The 22,422-nt window shown below is 42.1% G+C and overlaps 1 protein-coding gene across 5 annotated transcripts in view; it reads left to right on the top strand.

The window, feature by feature from the left end:
* Positions 1–604: 604 nt before the first annotated feature.
* Positions 605–22,422, top strand: part of LOC118365311 (axin-1-like) — a 30,818-nt gene continuing 9,000 nt past the window's right edge. Inside the window, exons 1-4 of one of the 5 annotated variants that reach the window (XM_052518751.1) lie at positions 605–800; positions 10,532–11,506; positions 17,399–17,545; positions 18,903–18,999. In XM_052518751.1, the coding sequence (XP_052374711.1) occupies positions 10,611–11,506; positions 17,399–17,545; positions 18,903–18,999 (1,140 nt within the window). In that variant the 5' untranslated portion in view covers positions 605–800; positions 10,532–10,610. Of the gene's footprint in view, positions 801–7,239; positions 7,420–10,531; positions 11,507–17,398; positions 17,546–18,902; positions 19,000–22,422 lie in introns of those variants that run through there. The other 4 variants (XM_052518750.1, XM_052518749.1, XM_052518752.1 and 1 more) reach the window with 4 other exon arrangements.

Below are 22,422 nucleotides of genomic sequence, written 5' to 3'. Positions count from 1 at the left end.
TTTTCTCTTGCTGGTGAGCTGGTGTTGAGCTGAATTGGTATTCCCTGGAATCCCGGAGGCCTGGGGTTTGTTCGCCGTGGGGGGCCCAGCGATCAAAGCCAGGGCCCAGGAAGGCCAGGGAGAGGGCTGTATATGCAGCTGCTGGTGGCATCTGATGGGAGATCTGCTCTGGCGTTTCCATTCAATTGGGGAACACTGCTACAGACCTTGTGTTATTATTCACCAGGTAATGTTGAAATAGCTCCTTATCTGGATGACAGTGCTACATAGCTGAGAAATATTGAAATAAACACAGTCTTGAGTTTTTTAAAAAGGGTAGGGGGCTTCTGCACAGCAGTTCGTCTCCTTCAAGGTGCTGTTTCTGGCAGGTTTTAGATATTATTTTGAGATGCTGGTTTATTCTCTAAATAATGGCATACATTTATGTAATGTGTATGCATTTCTTCACTTTCTATTTGAGTGAGGTGTCAAAACTTTGAAAAATAAAAGCACAAGTAAAATTTTACTTGGCATTTCACATCCTCAGAGCATTGTTGACAAATTGAAAATATTTTATATTTGGTGATAATGCAACCAAATGTTTTCTTGTTCCTCTGTTTCAGAACCGAATGGATAAAAAATACATCCTGGTATGGCAAGATTCTCCATGGGCAGGCACCTTCATTTTGCTAGTATTGAGAGAGATGTTGTCTTTACTGGCACCTGATTTATCCAATGAGATTGCAATGGGAGCCTCAGCAAATGGGTGTCAAATTGGAGGAGAGAAATCCATTCAACAATGGAGTAACATTTTACTGAAGGTAAGGCATGTTGCTTTACATAATTAAGACATATATTTTCTTATTTTATTTCAGAACGTGTGGCATTTTTCAATATCGAGCCTATTCATCATGTTATGTCTTCAGTCACATGGGCCTGCAGCCTAAGACTTGAGCTCTTATTTATAATGAGACACAGATGTCAGGCAGATACAGTATGTCTGTGAGCAGTGCTGCATGTCCTCCTCTCTATAGAATAGCCCATGGTTTAGGTGTGGTCTTTCAAATGGTTTTCTTCACCGAGAGAATAGAGCATTCTATTACTAGCACACCACTCTGCTGCTGCTCCTGTATCTCTTCTGAACATATTTCTTGGAAATGTTACACACACCGCACACTGCTTGCTGTGCAGTCATGTGTAGACAATCCATGTAGACACTTCATGTAGACACTCCATGTAGATTCTCCAGATAATAACTGCTTATACCATGGCAATGTTTGAATACTCGTTTCTGATTGGCTTGCAGGGCATTCCAGAGTATGCGTTATTTCCCTATGGCGCGCGGTAGAATTTTGAAAACAAAAGTGAATTGAAAACATGAATGGCATTGTTGAATTTGATTTTCATAATAGAAAGCTAGGACCGATGGTTTGGTTAGCTAAACTAAGAATACTGTTTGGTTACCATCTAGTAGACTTGCAAGCTACTTCCGTGGATGTTAAACACATTTCTAGCAGCAAATGAACACGTCTAGCGGCAAATGTCTTAAATTACAGCCATGGTATAGAAGGGACAATCAACTCATTGCTCTATGCGTTCTCTGGAAAATAATGCAACTCCGTGGAAGGTCAGTTCCACTCCGCCAGTGTGTCGTTCATTCGTTTCCATAGAGTGCATAGCCTCCTATCCCTTATATAATGAATACATGTACATGTGTCATAGAGGAGGTGTGATTAGCGCAGGGGCACTGCACTCCAAGTCACTCTATGTTGACAGACAATTCCTCTAGTCAGACATTCTGTGTCATTTGAGACCTCTGGCATGCTGTGTGCCCTTGTGGCTACAACGGTTGAATAATAGTGCACTTGAGTGAAACTGCAAGGGCTTCGTCAGGAAATGTTCACAGAGGCAATTCTCTATAGGAGGAGAGAGAAAGTTCTGACTTGAAGAAATGTATGTCACTGTAGTTTACAACTTGTCCTCATTGTTCATGGCTGGTTCCAGCATGATGGAAATGACATTTGCATGAAAAATCAACAACTTTAATGTCTCACAGAAGGGACAAACAAAATATAAATTAAACTTTTCATGTGTGTGTGTATAGTATCCCTTGGGGTGAGCGTACATCCTCTAAAAGTGGACTTCTAAATATTGGCATGTTGGAGAAATAAAGATAATAAGAAGGGTTATGGATGTTAAATGAAATGGACACACTTTTTGGGGAGACTGATGCTGCGCATCCTGAGTGGCACAGCGGTCTAAGGCACTGCATCGCAGTGCTAGCTGTGTCACTACAGATCCTGGGCTCGATCCCAGGCTGTCACAGCCGGTTGCGACATATACAGCTTTCCTCCAGTGTTAGTTATGAAGATGAGATGTTAATGAAGCAATACAGACCCGTTGAATGTCGACACAAATATGAGATGTTTTTGTATTTAAAAAAAAAAAAAAGAAATATTGTAACAAAGAAGAACAAGCAGACAAAATGTGGTGGATTCACAAGCTTCTGAAGCTAAGGCTGTGAACATCAATATCTATCCCATCCACAACCGTTATGGATGTTAAGGATATCATTGCGCTGAAAAAGGATACTCCTAATGAAATGTAAGAACCCAATTATAGACCATATGAAACCTTGTTGAAAGTTGGCTTTAACAGAGGAAGTTTCAAGATGATCCAATGTATGGTGCATGTTTTACAACAACAACAAAAATCCTGGATGGATGTTACATTGCCTGTCCCAGTCACCCCACTATCTTTATAAGATAGTAGAACATAAAATAAAACGTTGGTCTGTATTGCTGCATTAACATCTTCAAAACTAACACTGGAGGACAGCTGTGAGTGGAACAAAAATATGCTCTGTGAGCCCTTTCTGAAAAGCCTTTTTTGAGACTTGGCAGCCTACTCTGTAATGGTCCAAATTCTGGCAATTTTTCCTTCATAAACTGGTCAAATAAAGCTTGAACTCCAACATATAGAATAATTATCAACGTGGTTTCATTTGGAAATGACTAACTTTATTTGTACACGCTCAGGTTGACCTTCCCATAGAATCACCCTTATCTTATTTGTCTTGCACAGTGGTGTGTTTTGAAGCACACCATTGTTCCATAAAATCTACATTTCAAAGACAAGACTCAAAAGAATATAACAAGAATTGAACCTTCATACAACTTATTTCTCAGTGTCTTTCGTATTTGTCCATCTTACTTTTTTTTTAAACAATAAAAAATGAATTGACCTGATAAGAAGAGTAAAAAAAAAAGAAAAAAAGATGACATTTTTCTTGCCATTGGAGGTGAAAGAGTTTATGAACAAGAAAAGATCACTTGAGAAATACCAGCAAATAGCTTGAGCAAGGTCCAAGCACGTTTGTATTTTGTAAGTGCACACAAAATTCAGCCCGATGAGAAATTATTTTGAAACATTATTTTTTTCAAAATAATTATTTTTGGTTGACAAATGTGTCATTAATTGAATAGAAATGACAGTTGAAGTCGGACGTTTACACACACTTAGGTTGGAATCCTTGTTTTTCAACCACTCCACAAATTTCTTGTTAACAAACTATAGTTTTGGCAAGTCGGTTAGGACATCTATTTTGTGTACGACACAAATCATTTTTCCAACAATTGTTTACAGACAGATTATTTCACTTATAATTCACTGTATCACAATTCCAGTGGGTCAGAAGTTTACATACACTAAGTTGACTGCCTTTAAACAGCTTGGAAAATTCCGAAGATAAAATAAAGTGGTGATCCTAACTGATCTAAGACAGGGAATTTTTACTAGGATTAAAATTTTTACTAGGATTTAAATTTATTTGGCTAAGGTGTAAATGTATTTGGCTAAAGTAAACTTCCGACTTCAACTGTACACCTTAGCCAAATATATTTAAACACAGTTTTTCACAATTCCGGACATTTAATCCTAGTAAAAATTCCCTGTATTAGGTCAGTTAGGATCACCACTTTATTTTAATAATGTGAAATGTCAGAATAATAGTAGAGAATGAATTATTTCAGCTTTTATTTCTCTCATCACATTCCCAGTGGGTCAGAAGTTTACATACACAATTCGTATTTGGTAGCATTGCCTTTAAATTGTTTAACTTGGTTCAAACGTTTTGGGTAGCTTTCCACAAGTGTCACACAATAAGTTGGGTGTATTCTGGCCCATTCCTCCTGACAGAGCTGGTGTAACTGAGTCAGGTTTGTAAGGCCTCCTTGCTCGCACACACTTTTTCAGTTCTGCCCACACATATTCTGTAAGATTGAGGTCAGGGCTTTGTGATGGCCACTCCAATACCTTGACTGTGTTGTCCTTAAGCCATTTTGCCACAACTTTGGAAGTATGCTTGGGGTCATTGTCCATTTATAAGATTCATTTGTGACCAAGCTTTAACTCGATGACTGATGTCTTGAGATGTTGCTTCAATATATCCACATAATTTTCCTACCTCATGATGCCATCTATTTTGTGCACCAGTCCCTCCTGCAGCAAAGCACCCCCACAACATGATGCTTCCACCCCCGTACTTCACGGTTGGGATGGTGTTCTTTGACTTGCAAGCCTCCCCCTTTTTCCTCCAAACATAACGATGGTCATTATGGCCATAGTTCTATTTTTGTTTCATCAGTCAAGAGGACATTTTTCCAAAAAGTACGATCTTTGTCCCCATGTGCAGTTGCAAACTGTAGTCTGACTTTTTGATGGCGGTTTTGGAGCAGTGGCTTCTTCCTTGCTGAGCCGCCTTTCAGGTTATATCGACATAGAACTAGTTTTACTGTGGATACAGATACTTTTGTACCTGTTTCCTCCAGCATCTTCACAAGGTCATTTACTGTTGTTCTGGGATTGATTTGCACTTTTCACACCAAAGTACGTTCATCTCTAGGAGACAGGACACGTCTCCTTCCTGAGCGGTATGACGGCTGCATAGTCCCATGGTGTTTATACTTGTGTACTATTGTTTGCACAGATGAGTGTAGAACCTTTTGGCGTTTGGAAATTGCTCCCAAGGGCGAGCCAGTCTACAATTTATTTTTCTGAGGTATTGGCTGATTTATTTTGATTTTCCCATGATGTCAAGCAAAGAGGCACTGAGTTTGAAGGTAGGCCTTGAAATACATCCACAGGCACACCTCCAATTGACTCAAATGATGTCAATTAGCCTATCAGAAGCTTCTAAAGCCATGACATCCTTTTCTGGAATTTTCCAAGTTATTTAAAGACACAGTCAATTTAGACTTCTGACGCACTGGAATTGTGATACAGTGAATTATAAGTGAAATAATCTGTCTGTAAACAAATGTTGGAAAAATGACTTGTGTCATGCACAAAGTAGATGTCCTAACCGAGTTGCCAAAACTATAGTTTGTTAACAAGAAATGTGTGGAGTGGTTGAAAAACGAGTTTTATTGACTCCAACCTGAGTGCATGTAAACTTCTGACTTCAACTGCACATTTCCCTCCACGTGGGCCAGCCTACTGCCAATTGGAGTTCTAGCCAATGAGCTCTAGCCCCTTGCATTTGAGTGACAGCTAAGAAGAGGCCTGCCCAGCATTACCCAATGAGATTGCAGGGCATGCCCAACGGCTCAGTGGACACAAGAGAGAGAGAGAGAGCAATTACTTGTTGCACATATCTGCACATGTGTGACGTAGTACGCAATTTTCGGGGACCACTTTTGGCTCCTGAGTGATACTTTCAGAACTACTGGCTAAAAAAGTATACAAAAGTACACAGAGAATCTCCGTAATAAAATGTTTCTTGAAGCACATACAGTCAGTCATATCTAACCTCAACCAGGTTACAACAACACTGGGTGTAACTAAGTATACCTCAAGATGTTGTTTACTCTGATCATTTTACACAACACCAGGACCTCCAAATCTTGAAGGGCTGCACATATGCCAGATTTATGTTGGCTCGTTCTGTTGCAGTGCAGGTGTCAAATCTCCCCTAAAATATAACGTAGTTGAAAAATATGTACAGTCATTCTCTGTACTTTTTGAACGATCTAATCTAATCAAACCATCAAGACCAGTAATGGCTTTCTGCATTCCAATGGCCTTTGATCTCAGTACAGTAAAGCCTTGAGATTACAGACCTGATTGTTTGCAGGAATGTGCAGCTAGTTTGCAGGTCTAGATCAACACACCGCGTGTGATACACAGTCAAAACACACATTGCCCTTGCAAATATACATTCCAGTAAAAATACATGTTAATTCTTACTCCCTTGTGCATTTCTTAAAGGGGGCTAAATATTCGAATAGCAAGTTGAAAGGCACCTGCATGAACTTTTGTCTAAGCATTTCTCTCCTTTGGTTCAGGTGGAGGAATACAATCACAGGCATAGCTTTGATCTTTATCTCTTTACAAGCTGTGAGAAGGGAGCTGGAAGAGTTAAAGAGTGCCATCATACCACCCTGCATTTCTCTTTGGTAAACTCCGACAGAGCTGATAGAATTAAATGATAAGATACAATAATTCATTGGCTGTTGTAATGTAGTGGACATATGGTGATAATAGACCTCTCTCTGGCTCTCTTCTTGTCTGACATTCAAGGTAGATAAGCTGCACTCCACGTTCATATTCCCCGTGTGTTGATATTGATGTTTGACGGACATTTTCAACGTGAACTAACCACAGTACAGTGGCAGCAGGCAAACACAATAACTCCATTCTTCATTATTCTGTGCCAGTCATATACATAAAAGAACAGGGGCAAAGGACAACCACATTAAATTATTACTTGCCATTTTGAATCTACATTCTCAAAACAGTTCCTTGGCAACAGTTCTTGTGAAAATATTGTAAATAGCATTCGTATAGAGACAGGTGGTTGACTGTCTCTTATTGCCACATCATCTGCTTTTACATGCGGCATTGTTCCTCTCCTCACAAATGTTCTGTTTATCTCTGTAAGAATATCGCTTATACATCCCCCCTTGATACGAGCGTTTTCATTCGACCCTTTTCTGCCAAAGGATTTCCAAATAACGGTATAGATGTTTCGCATTATCATTCTAGGCTATTGATTTGTTTAGGTGGTTTGATCAGGTTGTCTTTATTATCATCAACACGTGTGATAAAATATATTGTCGTCTGGGTAGAGAAAGCCTAGCTACACTATAGAATATTTGAAGAGAATACACATCATCCCTCTCCCTCCAGTTCAGGTCCCCCCAGTTCAGCCCCCCATTTCTTCTACACCGCGGCAGTATGTTTTTTGAACGCTCGTGGCGCTGTACATCTTCTGAACCACCACACAGACAGGAGTGAGAGACAGCCATGGAGAGGTGGAGAGCGGACTGTTTTCTTTGTTATTTTTAAACTCTTCCCATTCGCATCTATGACACGATTCACAGTGAGCTGTACAAGCAAAGATTTCCGATGCACTCGAAAACGGCAAGTAGGTTTTCACAGGTGAAGTACAGAGTACTTTTTTTCAGCTCATGGTTTGGGATTGCGGTAGCCGGAGATGATATGTGCCATCGCTTTGCTGTGTGTGTGTGTGCGCTAGTCAATTCCGATATCGAGTGTTCTATCTCTGCTGCGTCTTTTATCGATTCTGAATGATGGTGGGGTGTTGGTCGTGAACAACTCTGAACATTCATTACCTAAGATACTTTCATTTTAGTAGGCAAATAGTGTTGCAAAGTTGTGTACTAGTCGGTCGGCTGCGGAAGGGCCTGGCTGTGTGTACGGAGTTTGTTTCTGCCTCCCCTCCCCCATCTGTTTCTGCTGCTGTGCTGCTCATACTCAGAGGCCAAGACATGAATGCAATGAATGTGGTGATCACTTCAAAGCATTAGGGATGGTAGGGAATGGGTGTAGTAATACAGTTATAGTAGCGACAGATTACACTCTTTGGAAATGTACGTGCATATTACGAAACTGAAGACCGCAACACAGTATTTGTGAATGTGCGCATGATAATACTTGCACGGTCTACGTGTTCACGGTTGGAATCATATCACAGCCTGTTCTTGATAACGTGATCTTGCTATTTTGGTAAATGTGCTACTACGTAGGCTACATTGTGGTTTAATAGAATTTCAGCATCAATATTGTTACTTTTATTTTGTTCCAGTATAACGTCAGCTTCCTAACGTGTTTGTTACGTTGTTGCTGGAAGGCTATGTTGCTAAGTGAATTGATTCCAACGGTGTTGTTTTGGTATTGTACACAGTGAAAGTTGAGAATGGAAAAACGAATCCCACAACGAATTCACACCTAAGCTTTTCCCCCTGAATTTGAGCCGTTTAATTGATGCAGTAAAGAGGGGAACTTAGATTTAGGGTTTGATATTGACATGACCAATTGCTTATAATGATTGCACAAATCATTCTGAGCAGCCTGAACTAATGCCCAGTGGTCAAAGCAGTTGCCATTAGCTAACGTCCACACCTACTGTGTCTATAAAGATCAAATTCTTACTTTACAATGAGACCTCTCAGGTAGCAGGCGCAGCACGTATAACACACAAATAGGTGAAACAATATCATAGATGCAACAGTCAAAAGTACACACAATGCCCAGTCAGCAAGAGATTGAGTAATGTGCAGCATTTAATTAAGAGGCACTGGGAAAACACATGCAGTTATCGGTTAAAAACTCAGACAGTTTGTTTTTAAAAGTACCAGTTGGCTCAAAATAGCATAGCTTTAGTGTTTCTTTTTTTGTAGCATGGTCCAGTCTCTAGCAGCAGGTAATTGAACAGCATTTTCACCAAATATACTGAGTGTCTTGGGGATTGCCAGGTTGATGTAATTGCTGGATCTCAGGTTGTTGTTGGTGGTGTGGAGTCTTAGTATAGTGAGCTGAGATAAAGGGAGGTCTTGCCGAGGAGGGATTTGTATATCATTGTGAGCCAGTGGGTTTTATGTCATACATGTAGTTAATGAATGACTATAAGTCACAGTGATGGGTTTGGAATGGGGCACTAGTGACAAAGCTTATGGCAAAGTGGTAAAGTACATCCAGTTTATTGAGGGTGGACTTTGGGGCCATATTGTAGATGACATCACCACTATCCAGGATGGGAGTATTGCCATTTGGACCATGGTGTGTTTAGCACTGTTTGTGCATTAAGATTTGTTCTGGTAGAGAAAGCCCAGTCTGGACTTGACCTTTGCTTGAAGATTATTGATTTGTGTATGGAACGATAGTGCACAGATACCCAGGTATTTATATGAGCTGACATTCTAGGTCAGTTGGTGTCTAGATATTGAGATCCTTGGAATGTAACATTTAAAGAGAAGTACTACTCCTGCTACTAGAATTGAGCATATCACATTTTTGTGTAGATTCATCGTCTCTGTCAATGTGAAAAGGAGAGATTGAGTATAGTTAGTGTTTCCTTGCACTGTGATGTGTAAAAGACCCTGTCTGTCCACTCCATAGTTCTCGGACAGCCACAGGGGAGGGCCACTTCCTCCAGGTCTCAGCAGGGACTGAAAATATTTGACTCAAGGTCGTCCTCTGATATGATCAGTCGGAGTGCCTGCCTGGCTGCATTCACCACACACAGCAGCCATGGTCACAGTCATGGCAGATTGGGCTCTGCCTGCACCCCGCAGTTCCTCTTTTAACCTCCAGAACGCTCTGCCCTTGTCGCTCTATTTCATGCTCAGGGTCGGCTCCTGTAGTACACTGCTCGGATCTGTGTCTGTCATCAGTGGCCTCAAGTGGAGTTTTTGTTCTCTGTGTCCTTCACGTGACACATGTCAAACATGCACGTTTATTTTCTATAGTGAAGAGGGGTCGATTGTACACATCTGTCTCTACTTCCAGGAAAAAACAACAAAATAAGAACCTGACAGTTTTAAAGAATGGAAGGAAGAGGCACCCTACTACTCGGTGTCCATAACCCTTTTCCGTTCAGTTATTTTCAGCCAAGCATTCCAAGTCAGAAATACATTCAATATGATTGTGATGAAGCAGTTAGGCTATATCTGAAATTAGTGTTCTTTATTTTCACAACCGCTGTATTTTATAGAATAGATTTCATTCACACTAACATATAGCCTAGCTGCAGTTCAGAAACCCAACAATACAAATATATTCTAGAATCTTCTGATGTTAAGGTATTGCTGTAGGGAGTCATTAATGGAAGGTGCTAATCTGTGTGAACACATGACACGCGGATCACTTTTTTTCGTGAGTATCGATTTCTTCAATGCCCTTTGCTTTAGGGGATATTGAATTTTATTTCTTAGTAGTCAAAATATTTTTTTCAACCTTTTAAATGGGTGCTATCGATGTGAGCAATGAAATAATTTATGGCATCTCTGTTTTGGCAGGATTTCTTTTTGAAATATTAGACTTGTGTGAATTCTATGCTTGGACATAGATATTCAGTCTGCTTTTATTTTCTCCGTATTGAATGGATTTCCAATTGGTCTCAAACGTTTGTTCTTTTTTACTAAGTTGTCAAAAAGAGATAATAAACGTCTGAGTCATTGCCTGTGAATACGTTTAAACGTGTGTTTAAAGCTTCCACTCATTGTTGTTTGTTTTTGTATTTTTCTTACAGGAGAAATTCTTTCACGGTGGCATAAGTAGAGGGGTGGATCTGATAGTTCTGCACGGTGGGCTGTACCGGGACGGGGTGTATGGACGCTGTGAACATGAGCGTGGGCGACAAGTTGGGGGGTTACCTGGTGGATCTGGGGGGCAGCTTCACTGAGGATGCCCCCAGACCCCCGGTCCCTGGGGAGGAAGGAGAGCTGGTGTCCAGCGATGGACGGCCCTACAGCCACGGCTTCTATTCTTTCAAGAGCCTCAAGAACGAGGCCTCCACGGCCACGCCAAGACGACCTGACCTGGACCTGGGCTATGAGCCGGAGGGCAGCGCCTCCCCCACGCCGCCCTACCTTAAGTGGGCAGAGTCCCTGCACTCTCTCCTGGACGATCAGGATGGTATCCACCTGTTCAGGACGTTCCTCAAGCAGGAGGAATGTGCCGACATGTTGGACTTCTGGTTCGCCTGCACTGGCTTCCGGAAGCTCGAAGCCAACGAGGGCCAGGGCGGGGAGAAGAAGCTGAAACTGGCGAAAGCCATTTATAAAAAGTACATCCTGGACAACAATGGAATAGTCTCGAGACAGATCAAACCGGCCACCAAGAGCTTCATCAAGGACTGTGTGATGAGGCTGCACATTGACCCGGCCATGTTTGACCAGGCTCAGACTGAGATTCAAACTATGATGGAGGAGAACACCTACCCGCTGTTCCTCAAGTCAGATATCTATCTGGAATACACCAGGACTGGGGGGGAGAGCCCTAAGCTCTACAGCGACCGGAGCTCTGTCTCTGGGGGTGGGAAGGTTTTACCAGGGTATTTGCCCACGCTGAACGAGGACGAGGAGTGGAGATGTGACCACGAGTTGGAGGAGCAGCAGGAGAGTGATCCCACTCCCAGCAACCGGCTCACTCAGAAGCTGCTTCAGGAGACAGCTTCCCAACGCGTCACCAGCACCAAGAGATTCCAGGACAGTCACGAGTACAGGTAAATCCTCTCTTTCTCTCTCCAGTCTCTACAACTATCTAGCTTCTCTGTGCAAGTGCTGAATTAGAAATAAACTTGTCCTCCCCCCTCTGTCCGAGTGCTGCCTGAAGTTGGACATGAAAAGTGGCTCGAGTTTAGCACAGCGGACAGCTTAAGGTGAGAGGAATGCAGTGCAGGCAGAGGCCTGTAAGTACCTGTGATGGCGAGGCAGGGGTCGAAGGGAGAGCATTTGCTGGTTGTTAGAAGGTGGAGGCAGACGCTCTTTGTGTTCCCCACGCAGGTGTCCCGTGAATGGCAGGCTTTTCTAGTGGAAGAAAGGTTCTCTCAGAGAAAAGCTCGACATGATTTCTCTTTTGACTGTGGAAAATGGAGAAGTCTGGTTTAACTGCAGCCGAAAGTCAAAGGAAGCACTCGCGATATTTCTCTTCTGGATGACTAAAATAGGACTGTAAAAGTACGGTCTTGTTTATCTGTCTTCCATTCTTTAATCAATAGTAATATGATGCTTATGTTATATTTGACAGAAACCTTTGTGTCACAGCCTTGTGTCATTTCATTTGCGCAGAATGGGATTGTGCGATGTGACTGACTACTTAAAACTCTAATCCTCGTCCTGTTGGAACAGAAACAGCGCCTCTGGGCTTTTTAGTCCACTATGCAAAGGATTAGGCCTCCAAATGTTCCTGCCAAAGTCTGCGAATTAAATATCAATCTTTTTTTTCAAAGACATATTCACACATCTCTGAATTTGTTCCATATTGGTCACTAAGCAAAGCTGCTATCATCACCAGTTGTGAGAAGGATACGCGGAGGGATTTTCCAGATTTATTTAGCCTTGCTCTGAAATATGTAAGAACACAGCATTTTTACTTTTCAGATGGGCTTAAGGATATTCACTGTTGGCATTGTCTGGTGCAGAGATTGCAGAATTCTATCCCTGGAAGTTGACCCACTTTTCTATCAACAGTCTTCGACAAACCTTGACATATGCAGAAGATTCAGTAGCACTCTGTGCAGAGAATGTGTTGAAGAGTTGTGGTTGCAGGGCTGAAGGACTTGAAATCCGTCTTCAATTAGCCTGACTAAAAAAGTAACGTTTCCAAGTCTTTGTTTTAGTTTAGGACTAGTGTTGTGATTTTGGAAATAGGTCTACTCAGAAATAGCACATTGTTTAGACGATTGGCCTATGCTAAGGAATATTGTTTTGTCTGACTTCAGTCTATTTGAATGCTCCGAACAGTGTTTTTAGTCTAGTTATAGTGTATAGGCCTTTATGTTGCCTTTCCTCATTTCCAGCTGGCCTATAAATGTGACAAAATGAAAGACTAGGCTATTTTAAAACCAAAAACACTCCCCACTCCACCCTGCTTCTGATTGTGTATTCTATGGCCCCTGGATATGATTTGCTTTAATTAGTGAGAGCAGTGCATTTTTTGAGGTTGTTTTCAAATGACTATTTCATTAGGTCTGGTATTTGGCGGAAATTACACAAATATTACCCTCCATTTTTAAATAGCCTTTTAGCATCACCCTTCGGGGTTTTGTACAACTAAATTTTGCAGCAGTCAGATGTCTTTTAATGTGTGAAGACCAGAAGCCATGGAATTAAAAGGGAGCAGCTCTGTAGTGATGATGAATATGGAGAAAAACATTATTTTTTTTTCACAGTTGTGTAGTAATGCACAAGAAAAAATGTGGCGGGATATTTGTGCGTTGTTCTCAGACGAGCAGGTGATGGCCTCATCCAGTCACTGTTCTTGTAGAGACAAAGCTCTCTGAATATGTGTACGTGCTATGACGAGCATGAATACACATTTTATATGAACCTGTTCATTCTGAAAGACTCATTTCAACCTGTCTGTCAACTCGTTCAATTCACCCCTGACTCATTTTCCACCGGGAACCTTTCTCCTGGTGCCCCTCCTCTCTCCAGGTCTCCCTCGGAAAGTAGTTTAGATGGTTTACCTCAATGACCATTTCTGGTATGAACAGGTTAGATATATAACCTCCATTTTTATGTAACCATATCATCTTCAGAGTAATTGTAGAGAGAATGTAATGAGTAACTTAGCTGTTAGCAGGTCTGATTCCTTCACCTACAGTCAGAAGTTTACGTATCCTAGTAAAAAAATCCCTGTTTTAGCCAAATACATGGTGATCAACTCAGCGTTTTATTTTTTCACACATTCCCCGAAGACATTAAATCCTAGTGAAAAAAAAATCCCAGTTTTAGGTTAGTAAGGATCACCAGGTGCATTTTAAGAATGTTAAGGTGTCAGAATAATAAAAGTGATTATTTTCATGCATTTGAAGCATTTCTTTCATCACATTCCCAGTGCATCAGAAGTTTACATACACTCAATTAGTATTTTCAGACATTGCCTTTTAAATGTTTTAACTTGGTCATGATGCTTTTTGATGTTTTAGCAGTGGCTTCCTGCTGAGCAGCCTTTGAGTAAGCTTCCCAGGACTTAACTGTGGATGAATTTTGTCCCATTCCTGGCCTGACAGAGTCCTTTGGTGTAAGAGTCACGTTTGATGAAATGTCATCCACTTTACAGTTCTACCCACAAATGTCTATAGGATTGAGGTCAGGGCAGAAATCCAATACCATGACTTTGTTGTCCATGTTGGCAACTTTGAAAGTATGCTTGCGGTCATGTCCATTCCGAAGACCCTCTTTGCTCTGTCATGCTTTAACTTCCTGAACATTGACATCATGGATGTTGCTTCAATATATCCAGAATTTTCTAGATCATGGGCTTGAGTGCACCATTGCCTGCAGCAAAGCAATCAACATGATGCTGCTGCAGTGCTTCCGGTTGGGATGAGTGTTCTTCAGCTTGCAAGCCTCCCTTTTTCCTCCAAACATGGCAATGTCATTATGGCCAAACTGTTCTGAAATAAATCAACCATTTTTGGCTTAGACCAGAGGACATTTTTCCAAAAAGATGATCTTTGTCCCCAGTGCAGTAGGACCGGATGGCTCACTTTTTGATGGTTCAGGTTCTGGTAGGAGGCTGCCATTTTCCTGTGGTGCCCTGAAGAGAGAACACAGACTTGTTTTTGTGGAATTGGAAGCCCTGGTTTCTAGGAGGCTTTGCTGTTGGGGAAGCAGGCTTCCAGGTCAAGGGGAAACCCTGGTAGAAAGGAGGCTTCCTGCTTGGCGCTCGTCCCCTGCCGTGCACATTGTTTAAAAGATGAACTGTGACCTCCTGAAAGCTGGCCCTTTCAGTTGCATTTCCTCTCGTAACGCTCCTTCCTGTAAATGAATCCCACTCATTTGAAACCTTGGCCATATAACGTTGTCGTTATCCACAACCACGTTGCACCGCAGCCACAAAATGTACATTTCTATGCATTGACGGCTCGTATTGGTTGGACTTGTTTTTGTTTGATAAATGTAGCATGAGGGATGCCGTCATGGTGTGGGTTTTGTTCCTCAAAGCAGTTTTTTTAGAGCATCCGGAGCAAAGAAGTGTTCTCCTCAGAGTCTCTGTTTTGAGAAGTGAATCGATTTTATTTTTCTTTTTTTTTTACTACTCAACTTTTTTATTTTTTTATATTGAGTCATTTTTGACTTCAATGGAAACTCACTTTTTTTTTGTAAAATTGCTGACTATTCCAAATGAAGTACTTATCTGAGCTTTTTCCCTTTTCTTAGTTGTTCACGTTATGACATTTCATGTTTTTGTTAGATTTGGGTTGTAAGCTGAAAGCAAATGTCATGCATGTTCGCCATGGGTAATTCAGTAGACTTCCTTTGAAGGGCAGATTATGTAATGGCTTACAGCTGACAGTGCTTATGGACCGAAAATGTAAAAAGGCCATAAGCATCATTTAATGACTAGAGTGCTTTAGTATTCAACTGTAATCTCTTTTCCAGTGATAAAAGCTGATAGGACTTATGGTTGATGGACAGGACTCTGTTCAGAAAGCATGGCTGTACACCTGTTCTTTACGAAGATTAGACCTGTATTTATTTCCATGTTATGTTGAATAGGAAGTGAGGCACGTTTCTGTCTTGTTTTTTTTTCTCTTGGGGAAATTTGCCTCCGGGATTGTCGAGGAATAGTCTCTTACTTTTATTGCTCTTTGCCAAATAGTTGAACATCGCCTTGATATGATCCTGTCGGAATGTGACGGCAGTACCACTAGCCTCGGTCCTGTCATTTATAGCCAATAACCACGTTTCCATCCATACATTGTATGTGAGTAAAGTCATACAGTATTAAAAAAAATCAAATAACAGCTGTGATGGAAACAGGAAGTTTCAGTACAATTTTCTAAACGCTGACAGATACGTTGTTAGTTTGACATGGTGGGATCTTTTTGTTTCAGTAAAAAGGTTATTAGGTGAGAAATGGTGGTGGAAATGCCTTTATGTGCAAATGTGTAATAGCCATCATATCAAAGTAAACTTGGAGTCACTCGTTCACGTGTGTGTGTGTGTGTGTGTGTGTGTGTGTGGTCCTCCTACTACGACTCAGGAAACAACACACTTTTTATTAGGCTACTGAGGAAATAAGTTACGATGAACTTCACAGGGAGGTGAAAGTGCACGGTGATCTTGATGCTCCTTTCCAATAAATGTCGAGGGTCTTATTCTGGTGACTTTGATTGATCGATGCTTTGACTGCCGTTTTGACCAAATAAAAAAGATATTCTCTGTGATATCATCATGTAGACTAGCCTACCGCAGAGCCTACTCGATGTTGGCTAAAGCATCAAGACCAGACTAGTCACATTTAGCTATTTAACGCAAGACGTTTTTGTGGCGGAACTGTCGGTAGAGTTGAAAATGCGATGGGAGGAATCACGTTAAACATTGACATTTTATCCGGGAAGCCGAAAATTGCATCTTTTTTGTGTGCACTACGTCATCATGCGCTGATTTTTAAAATGACATCCGTGACTATTCAGCTTGGTGGAAAAATGCACGTGATCACTTTGTGGATTTAGGAATATTCGCATGGAAATCTAGTTTATATCGTCATTTTATTCGATAGATTGGCAGTCTAGTTATGACACATATGCCATCTTCCGTTACGACTGCCATTGCTTCTCAAAGAGAACCAATTGTAATTTGTCATCTCTAGACATATTAGAATCTCATCCCTTTACTTACAGAATGTAGAACGAAAAGACATTCTTCAACCGCTCTCCATTCTTCTCTTAATCCCAAACTGATTTACCACTTCGCAAAAGATTTTCTTTCTCTTTTGTTTGGGCTAGAATATGGGCTGACTGATAGCCAGTCAGAAGTAGCCTGGGTTTTGGTTTGGTCTCTGGTAAGACTGAGAGCTTCAGAGTTCCCAGGGAGGGACCACGCACGGACCACTTTAGGGATCTTTTTCAGTTTAAAGATGAAGAGAACAGAGGCCTACCCAGATCTATAATGCATGTGAAGGGAGCAGTTGAGGGAGGTTGAGTCAACGATGGAGGCTGTGGTGATGCGATGCCTCCAATAAGAGTTAAATCATCATCTCTACTGTACCTACCCGTAGAAACCCTCTGAAGGATATTCATTATGTCAATATGGGTGGTTTGGTGTGAAAGGCGTGTATTACTACAGAGATACTACAGAGATACTACAGTAGTCTTATTTGGAAATGTTCGTTTTGTTTTATATCTAAATGACATTTACATTGTCACTCAGTTCTTATCGGCTCTTATCCAGAACAACTAACAACGTCCTTCCCTTTTAATGCTATGATAATACAGTGCAATAATCTTCGTGAAATGTACTTGCGTGTGTCTCATGTGAACCTGACTCTATTGTTTAATGGTGCTAATACACTCTGACATCATTGATTGTGTTATATCACGTGCTGTGTATTGTTAATGACTTTGCCTTAATGCTGTCTCTCTGAATGTTGGCGTTTCTTCCAGACGCGTGCCGTGGCGGGAGCCTGTCAACCCGTACTATGTCAACACGGGCTACGCCATGGCCCCTGCCACCAGCGCCAACGACAGCGAGCAGCAGAGCATGTCCAGTGCCAGCGACGTAGACACACTCTCCCTGACCGACAGCAGTGTGTATGTACTCGCACAGCCTCCGCATCACCTCCCACTCACACACACACTCACACACACACACACACACACACACACACACACACACACACACACACACACACACACACACACACACACACACACACACACACACACAATCGGTCAAACTGTAATAGTACATACCAGAAGTAAGGGCAGATATCCTTCGAGAATGAAGGTTAGCTTCCCTGTTCCTTGCTATTCAGCATGAGGACCGTCACAAACAATTTTATGGCATGTGAGTGTGTGGGTATAGAAAACAATAGTGAGAGTGTGTTATTTTCAATTTCACCCATGCCCAGTATATCTGAGCTCTACCTGGGTCGTATTCATTAGGGCACACAGTAGCCAAATGTTTTGCCACAGAAAACAGAAACCGGTTTCTCATTGAACAAGTTCAGGTAGTCCCTCTTTTTGAGTATGTTTTCTTCCGTTTGGTGCCGAATGAATAGGGCCCTAGTCTGACTAGTGCCTCCTGCTGCACGCAGACTGGTGCCATGGTGCCATTTCCGCCTGTCTGTCTGTGTGTCACTGGGAGCAGCAACACATCTCTCTCTGCTCCTCTCCTCAGAGAACAGCCGTCTGTTCATTACCCACGCGAATGATCGCTGCTAAATGTCATTACTTATGCTAATTATAGAGCTATAAACTGGGAGGTATGACAGGGCCAAAGTATTTGGAGCATTTGAAGGCATGGACCTGTTACCCTTTTTAAATCAAGTTTCCCGGAATTCTGAGGAAATGGTGGAGAATTGACGGTAAAAGGTTGAGTAGATTTTGACAGGCTCTCATAATTGTGTTAAAGGAGTCGGTCCACAATGAATAAAAAATCAAATGTTATAGCCTACGTCTTATATGACATACCCACATTGCCTGACAACGGTTTGTTTCAGGGTAAATGTATAAGCAGCACCTTTGGAGGATCCCATTTTGGACACAAGCTGTTATTTAGCGCAGCAATCCTCTTTCTTCCGCCTTAGCGGGAAGCAGACTGTTTCCTTTTAGAGTAAATCGAGCTAGGATGTGTTGGCAGAGGGAAGCCAGAGAAGACCGGAACAGGTGCTGTAAGTTCAGAGATGGCGCGGGGGAACGCATGTTCAAGAATCATCAAAGGCTGCTCAGCAGGACAAAAACGTGTGTCTGAAGCAGGTTAGATTAGAGGCCATTATCTGCTGTTTGTTCCACAGCTCCTGGCACAGACGAGGCAAACCCAGCAGGGCCACTGAGACTTGGGATAAAACAGTTCTTCGTGTTGGTGTCCACACCAGCTTCAAAATAACCTATGAGTTTTCTAGTTTTGAATATGTGTGTAAAATTGTCCTTTTTGTTTTTGTTCCAGAGATGGGGTTCCACCATACAAATATCGCAAACAGCATCGACGAGAGATGCACGAAAGTGCCAAAGCAAATGGCCGTGTGCCACTACCTCATATTCCTGTAAGTTAACCTTGGTTTACCTGCACCCCCCTACACAAACAAGTACGTACACATACCTGCAAGAACCCCCTCGCTCATCAAAGACTGCTGACATGGCTGTAACCTGGTATTCTAGAACCATCAGTCTCTCTCAAATGTTCCCATCTCTCCACCTTCCTGCGTTTGTAAGATGCCTGACTGCATCTCTCTCTGGGCCCGTGTAGGTTGTGTGAATAGCTCATAGTGAGGCTTGTGCTTTCTAAACTGTGCCTGGTGCTGTCCCCCGCCCTCAGCTGTCTGTCTGTGTTGAAGCTCATCAGACAGCAGTGTTTCTCCACTGTGGCAGTCCCGCCTCCCTGCATTCCTCTGCAGCTCCCTACAGGAGAACTCCCATCCTAATTGGGCCTCGGAGTCAAGAGTCCTGTTTAACAAGACTCTCTCCCTCACATTAGGATGCATTTATGTTTTTGTGTAGAATATATATATTTTTTCATCGACTTCTGTTTTTCGGAATACAGAATAATAAAGAAACGAACTATGCATCGCAGAATAATGGAAACGCTGTCTGTCTTGTCCTCGATTGTTCCATTTTTGTCTAATGGATTAGTCCCTGACACATACTGCAGTGGTAATGGAGAGACGTACAGTGCATTTGGAAAGTATTCAGACATTCCACGTGTTGTTACGTTACAGGCATGTTCTAAAAGGGATTAAATAGAACAATTATCCTCATCAATCTACATAATAATTACATTTTTGCAAATATATTAAAAATCAAGAATGGAAATACTTTTATTTACATAAGTATTCAGGCCCTTTGCAATGGGATTTGAACTTGAGCTCAGGTGCATCCTGTTTCCATTGATCATCCTTGAGATGATTCTACAATTTGATTGGAGTCCACCTGTGGTAAATTCTATTGATTTGACATGATTTGGAAAGGCACACACCTGTCTATATAAAGTCCCACAGTTGAAAGTGCATGTCAGAGTAAAAAACAAGCCATGAGGTCGAAGGAATTGTCCGTAAAGCTCAGAGACGGGATAGTGTCGAGGCACAGATCTGGGGAAGGGTATCAAAACTGTTGGTAGAAAAGAAGGTCCTCAAGAACACAGTGGCCTCTATCATTCTTAAATGGAAGAAGTTTGGAACCACCAAGACTCTTCCTAGAGCTGGGTACCCGGCCAAACTGAGCAATTGGGGGAGAAGGGACTTGGTCAGGGAGGTGACCAAGAACCCGATGGCCACTGACAGAGCTCCAGAGTTCCTCTGGAGATGGGAGAACCTTCCAGAAGGACAACCATCCCTGCAGCACTCCACTAATCAGGCCTTATGGTAGAGTGGCCAGACGGAAGCCACTCCTCAGTAAAAGGCATATGACGGCCTTCTTGGAGTTTGCCAAAAGGCACCTAAAGGACATTCAGACCATGATAAACAACATTCTCTGGACTGATGAAACCAATATTGAACTCTTTGGCCTGAATGCCAATCGACACACCTGGAGGAAACCTGGCACCATCCTTACTGTGAATCATGGTGGTTGCAGCATCATGTGGGGATGTTTTTCAGCGGCAGGGACTGGGAAACTAGTCAAGAATGAGGGAAAGATGAACGGAGCAAAGTACAGAGAGATCCTTGATGAAAACCTGCTCCAGAGCTCTCAGGACCTCAGACTTGGATGAAGGTTCACCTTCCAACAGGACAATGACCCTAAGCACACCGCCAAGATAACGCCGAAGTGGCTTTGGGACAAGTCTCTGAATGTCCTTGAGTGGCCCAGCCAGAGCCTGACTTGAACCCGATCGAACATCTGGAGAGACCTGAAAATAGCTGTGCAGCGACATTTCCCATCCAACCTGACAGAGCTTGAGAGGATATGCAGAGAAGAATGGGAGAAACTCCCCAAATACAGGTGTGCCAAGCTTGTAGCGTCATACCCAAGAAGACTCGAGGCTGTAATCACTGCCAAAGGTGCTTCAACAAAGTACTGAGTAAAGGGTCTGAATACTTATGTAACTGTGATATTTCAGTTTTTAAAATAAATAAAAAATAAAAATCTGAAAAACTGTTTTTGCTTTGTCATTATGGGGTATTGTGAGTAGATTGATGAGAAAAATGTAATACATTTTATAACAACTCTAACGTATCAAAATGTGGAGAAAGTAAGGGGTCTGAATACTTTCTGAATGCACTGCATACACTGAGTGTACAAAACATTAGAAATACCTATTTCCGTGACAGAATGACCAGGTGAATCCAGGTGAAAGCGATCAACCCTTGTTGATGTCATTGTTAAACCCACTTCAATCAGTGACTATAGGTGACTATAGATTATGTGGATTGTGTATATGTGCCACTTCAGAAGGTGACTGGGCAAGACAAATATTGAATTGCCTTTGAACAGGGTACGGTCGTAGGTGCCAGGCACACCAGTTTGGATCAGGAACTGCAACCCCGCTGGGTTTTTCACGCTTAACAGTTTCTTTCCTCTGTGTATCAAGAATGGTCCTCCACCCAAAGGACATCCAGCCAACTTGACACAACTGTGGGAAGCATTGGGGTCAAAATGGGCCAGCATCCCTGTGGATCTCTTTGACACCTTGTAGTCAATGCCCTGATGAATTGAGGCTGTTCTGAGGGCAAAAGGGGGTGCAACTAAATATTAGGACGGTAATTCCTAATGTTTTGTACGCTCTGTGTACACTCATCGCTAATAGAGGGTAATAGCCACAGTAGAGAAATAATTTCTACAGCCAGGTCTTCTAATGGCCATAAAGCTACTCTGGGCTTTTTGTGTGTAAAGCTTTGTCTGTGTTGGGTAAAATTAATATGAATCCAACTGAAACCAAATTCAAAGAGAAAATAGCAGTCAGAGCTGGAGAAATCTCCGGCTTTGTAATCAGCATGTGGACATATCCTGTGTGCTTCAGTGGGGCCCTGAGTAAAACGTCCCTCTACAATATTTAGGCTATATTACTACAACAATGCACCTTACAGGCTTGAGTTGTGTTGGAAATACCAGCTAAGAGCTGCATATTCCCAGCATCTTCCTTTTGATGAAAATGTACTTCACTCTGCTGCCTGTGATTTAAACATGAAATGATGGGGATTCTTTTGAATGGACAATCACCTTTTTAGAGATGAAGTCTGGTCTGTGGTGTACCAGTGGGCTTTCGCTGTGTTTTTCCAGACGTGGCGTGTAGCTCAGACGCTGTTAACCTTTATTTATCCAGGCAAGTGGGGCACGGTGTCACGCTGCGACGGGTCGATCTGGAGATTGATTTCGGCGTTTTTTGTTGTTGTTTTTTTTAACTGCTATTATAAGTCACTGACCAACAAAAGTTGTTTATGGCTGATATTTGACTATCTTATGCTTTGTTGAATGCCTGCGGCTCACATCATACATTCTGCGTAAGCAGCCTATATCCGCCTATTCAAAGCCGT

This window comes from Oncorhynchus keta, chromosome 5 (assembly GCF_023373465.1).
Source record: "Oncorhynchus keta strain PuntledgeMale-10-30-2019 chromosome 5, Oket_V2, whole genome shotgun sequence".
NCBI lineage: Eukaryota > Metazoa > Chordata > Actinopteri > Salmoniformes > Salmonidae > Oncorhynchus > Oncorhynchus keta.
Note: the sequence above shows the minus strand (reverse complement) of the source record. Positions and strands in the feature narration are given on the sequence as shown.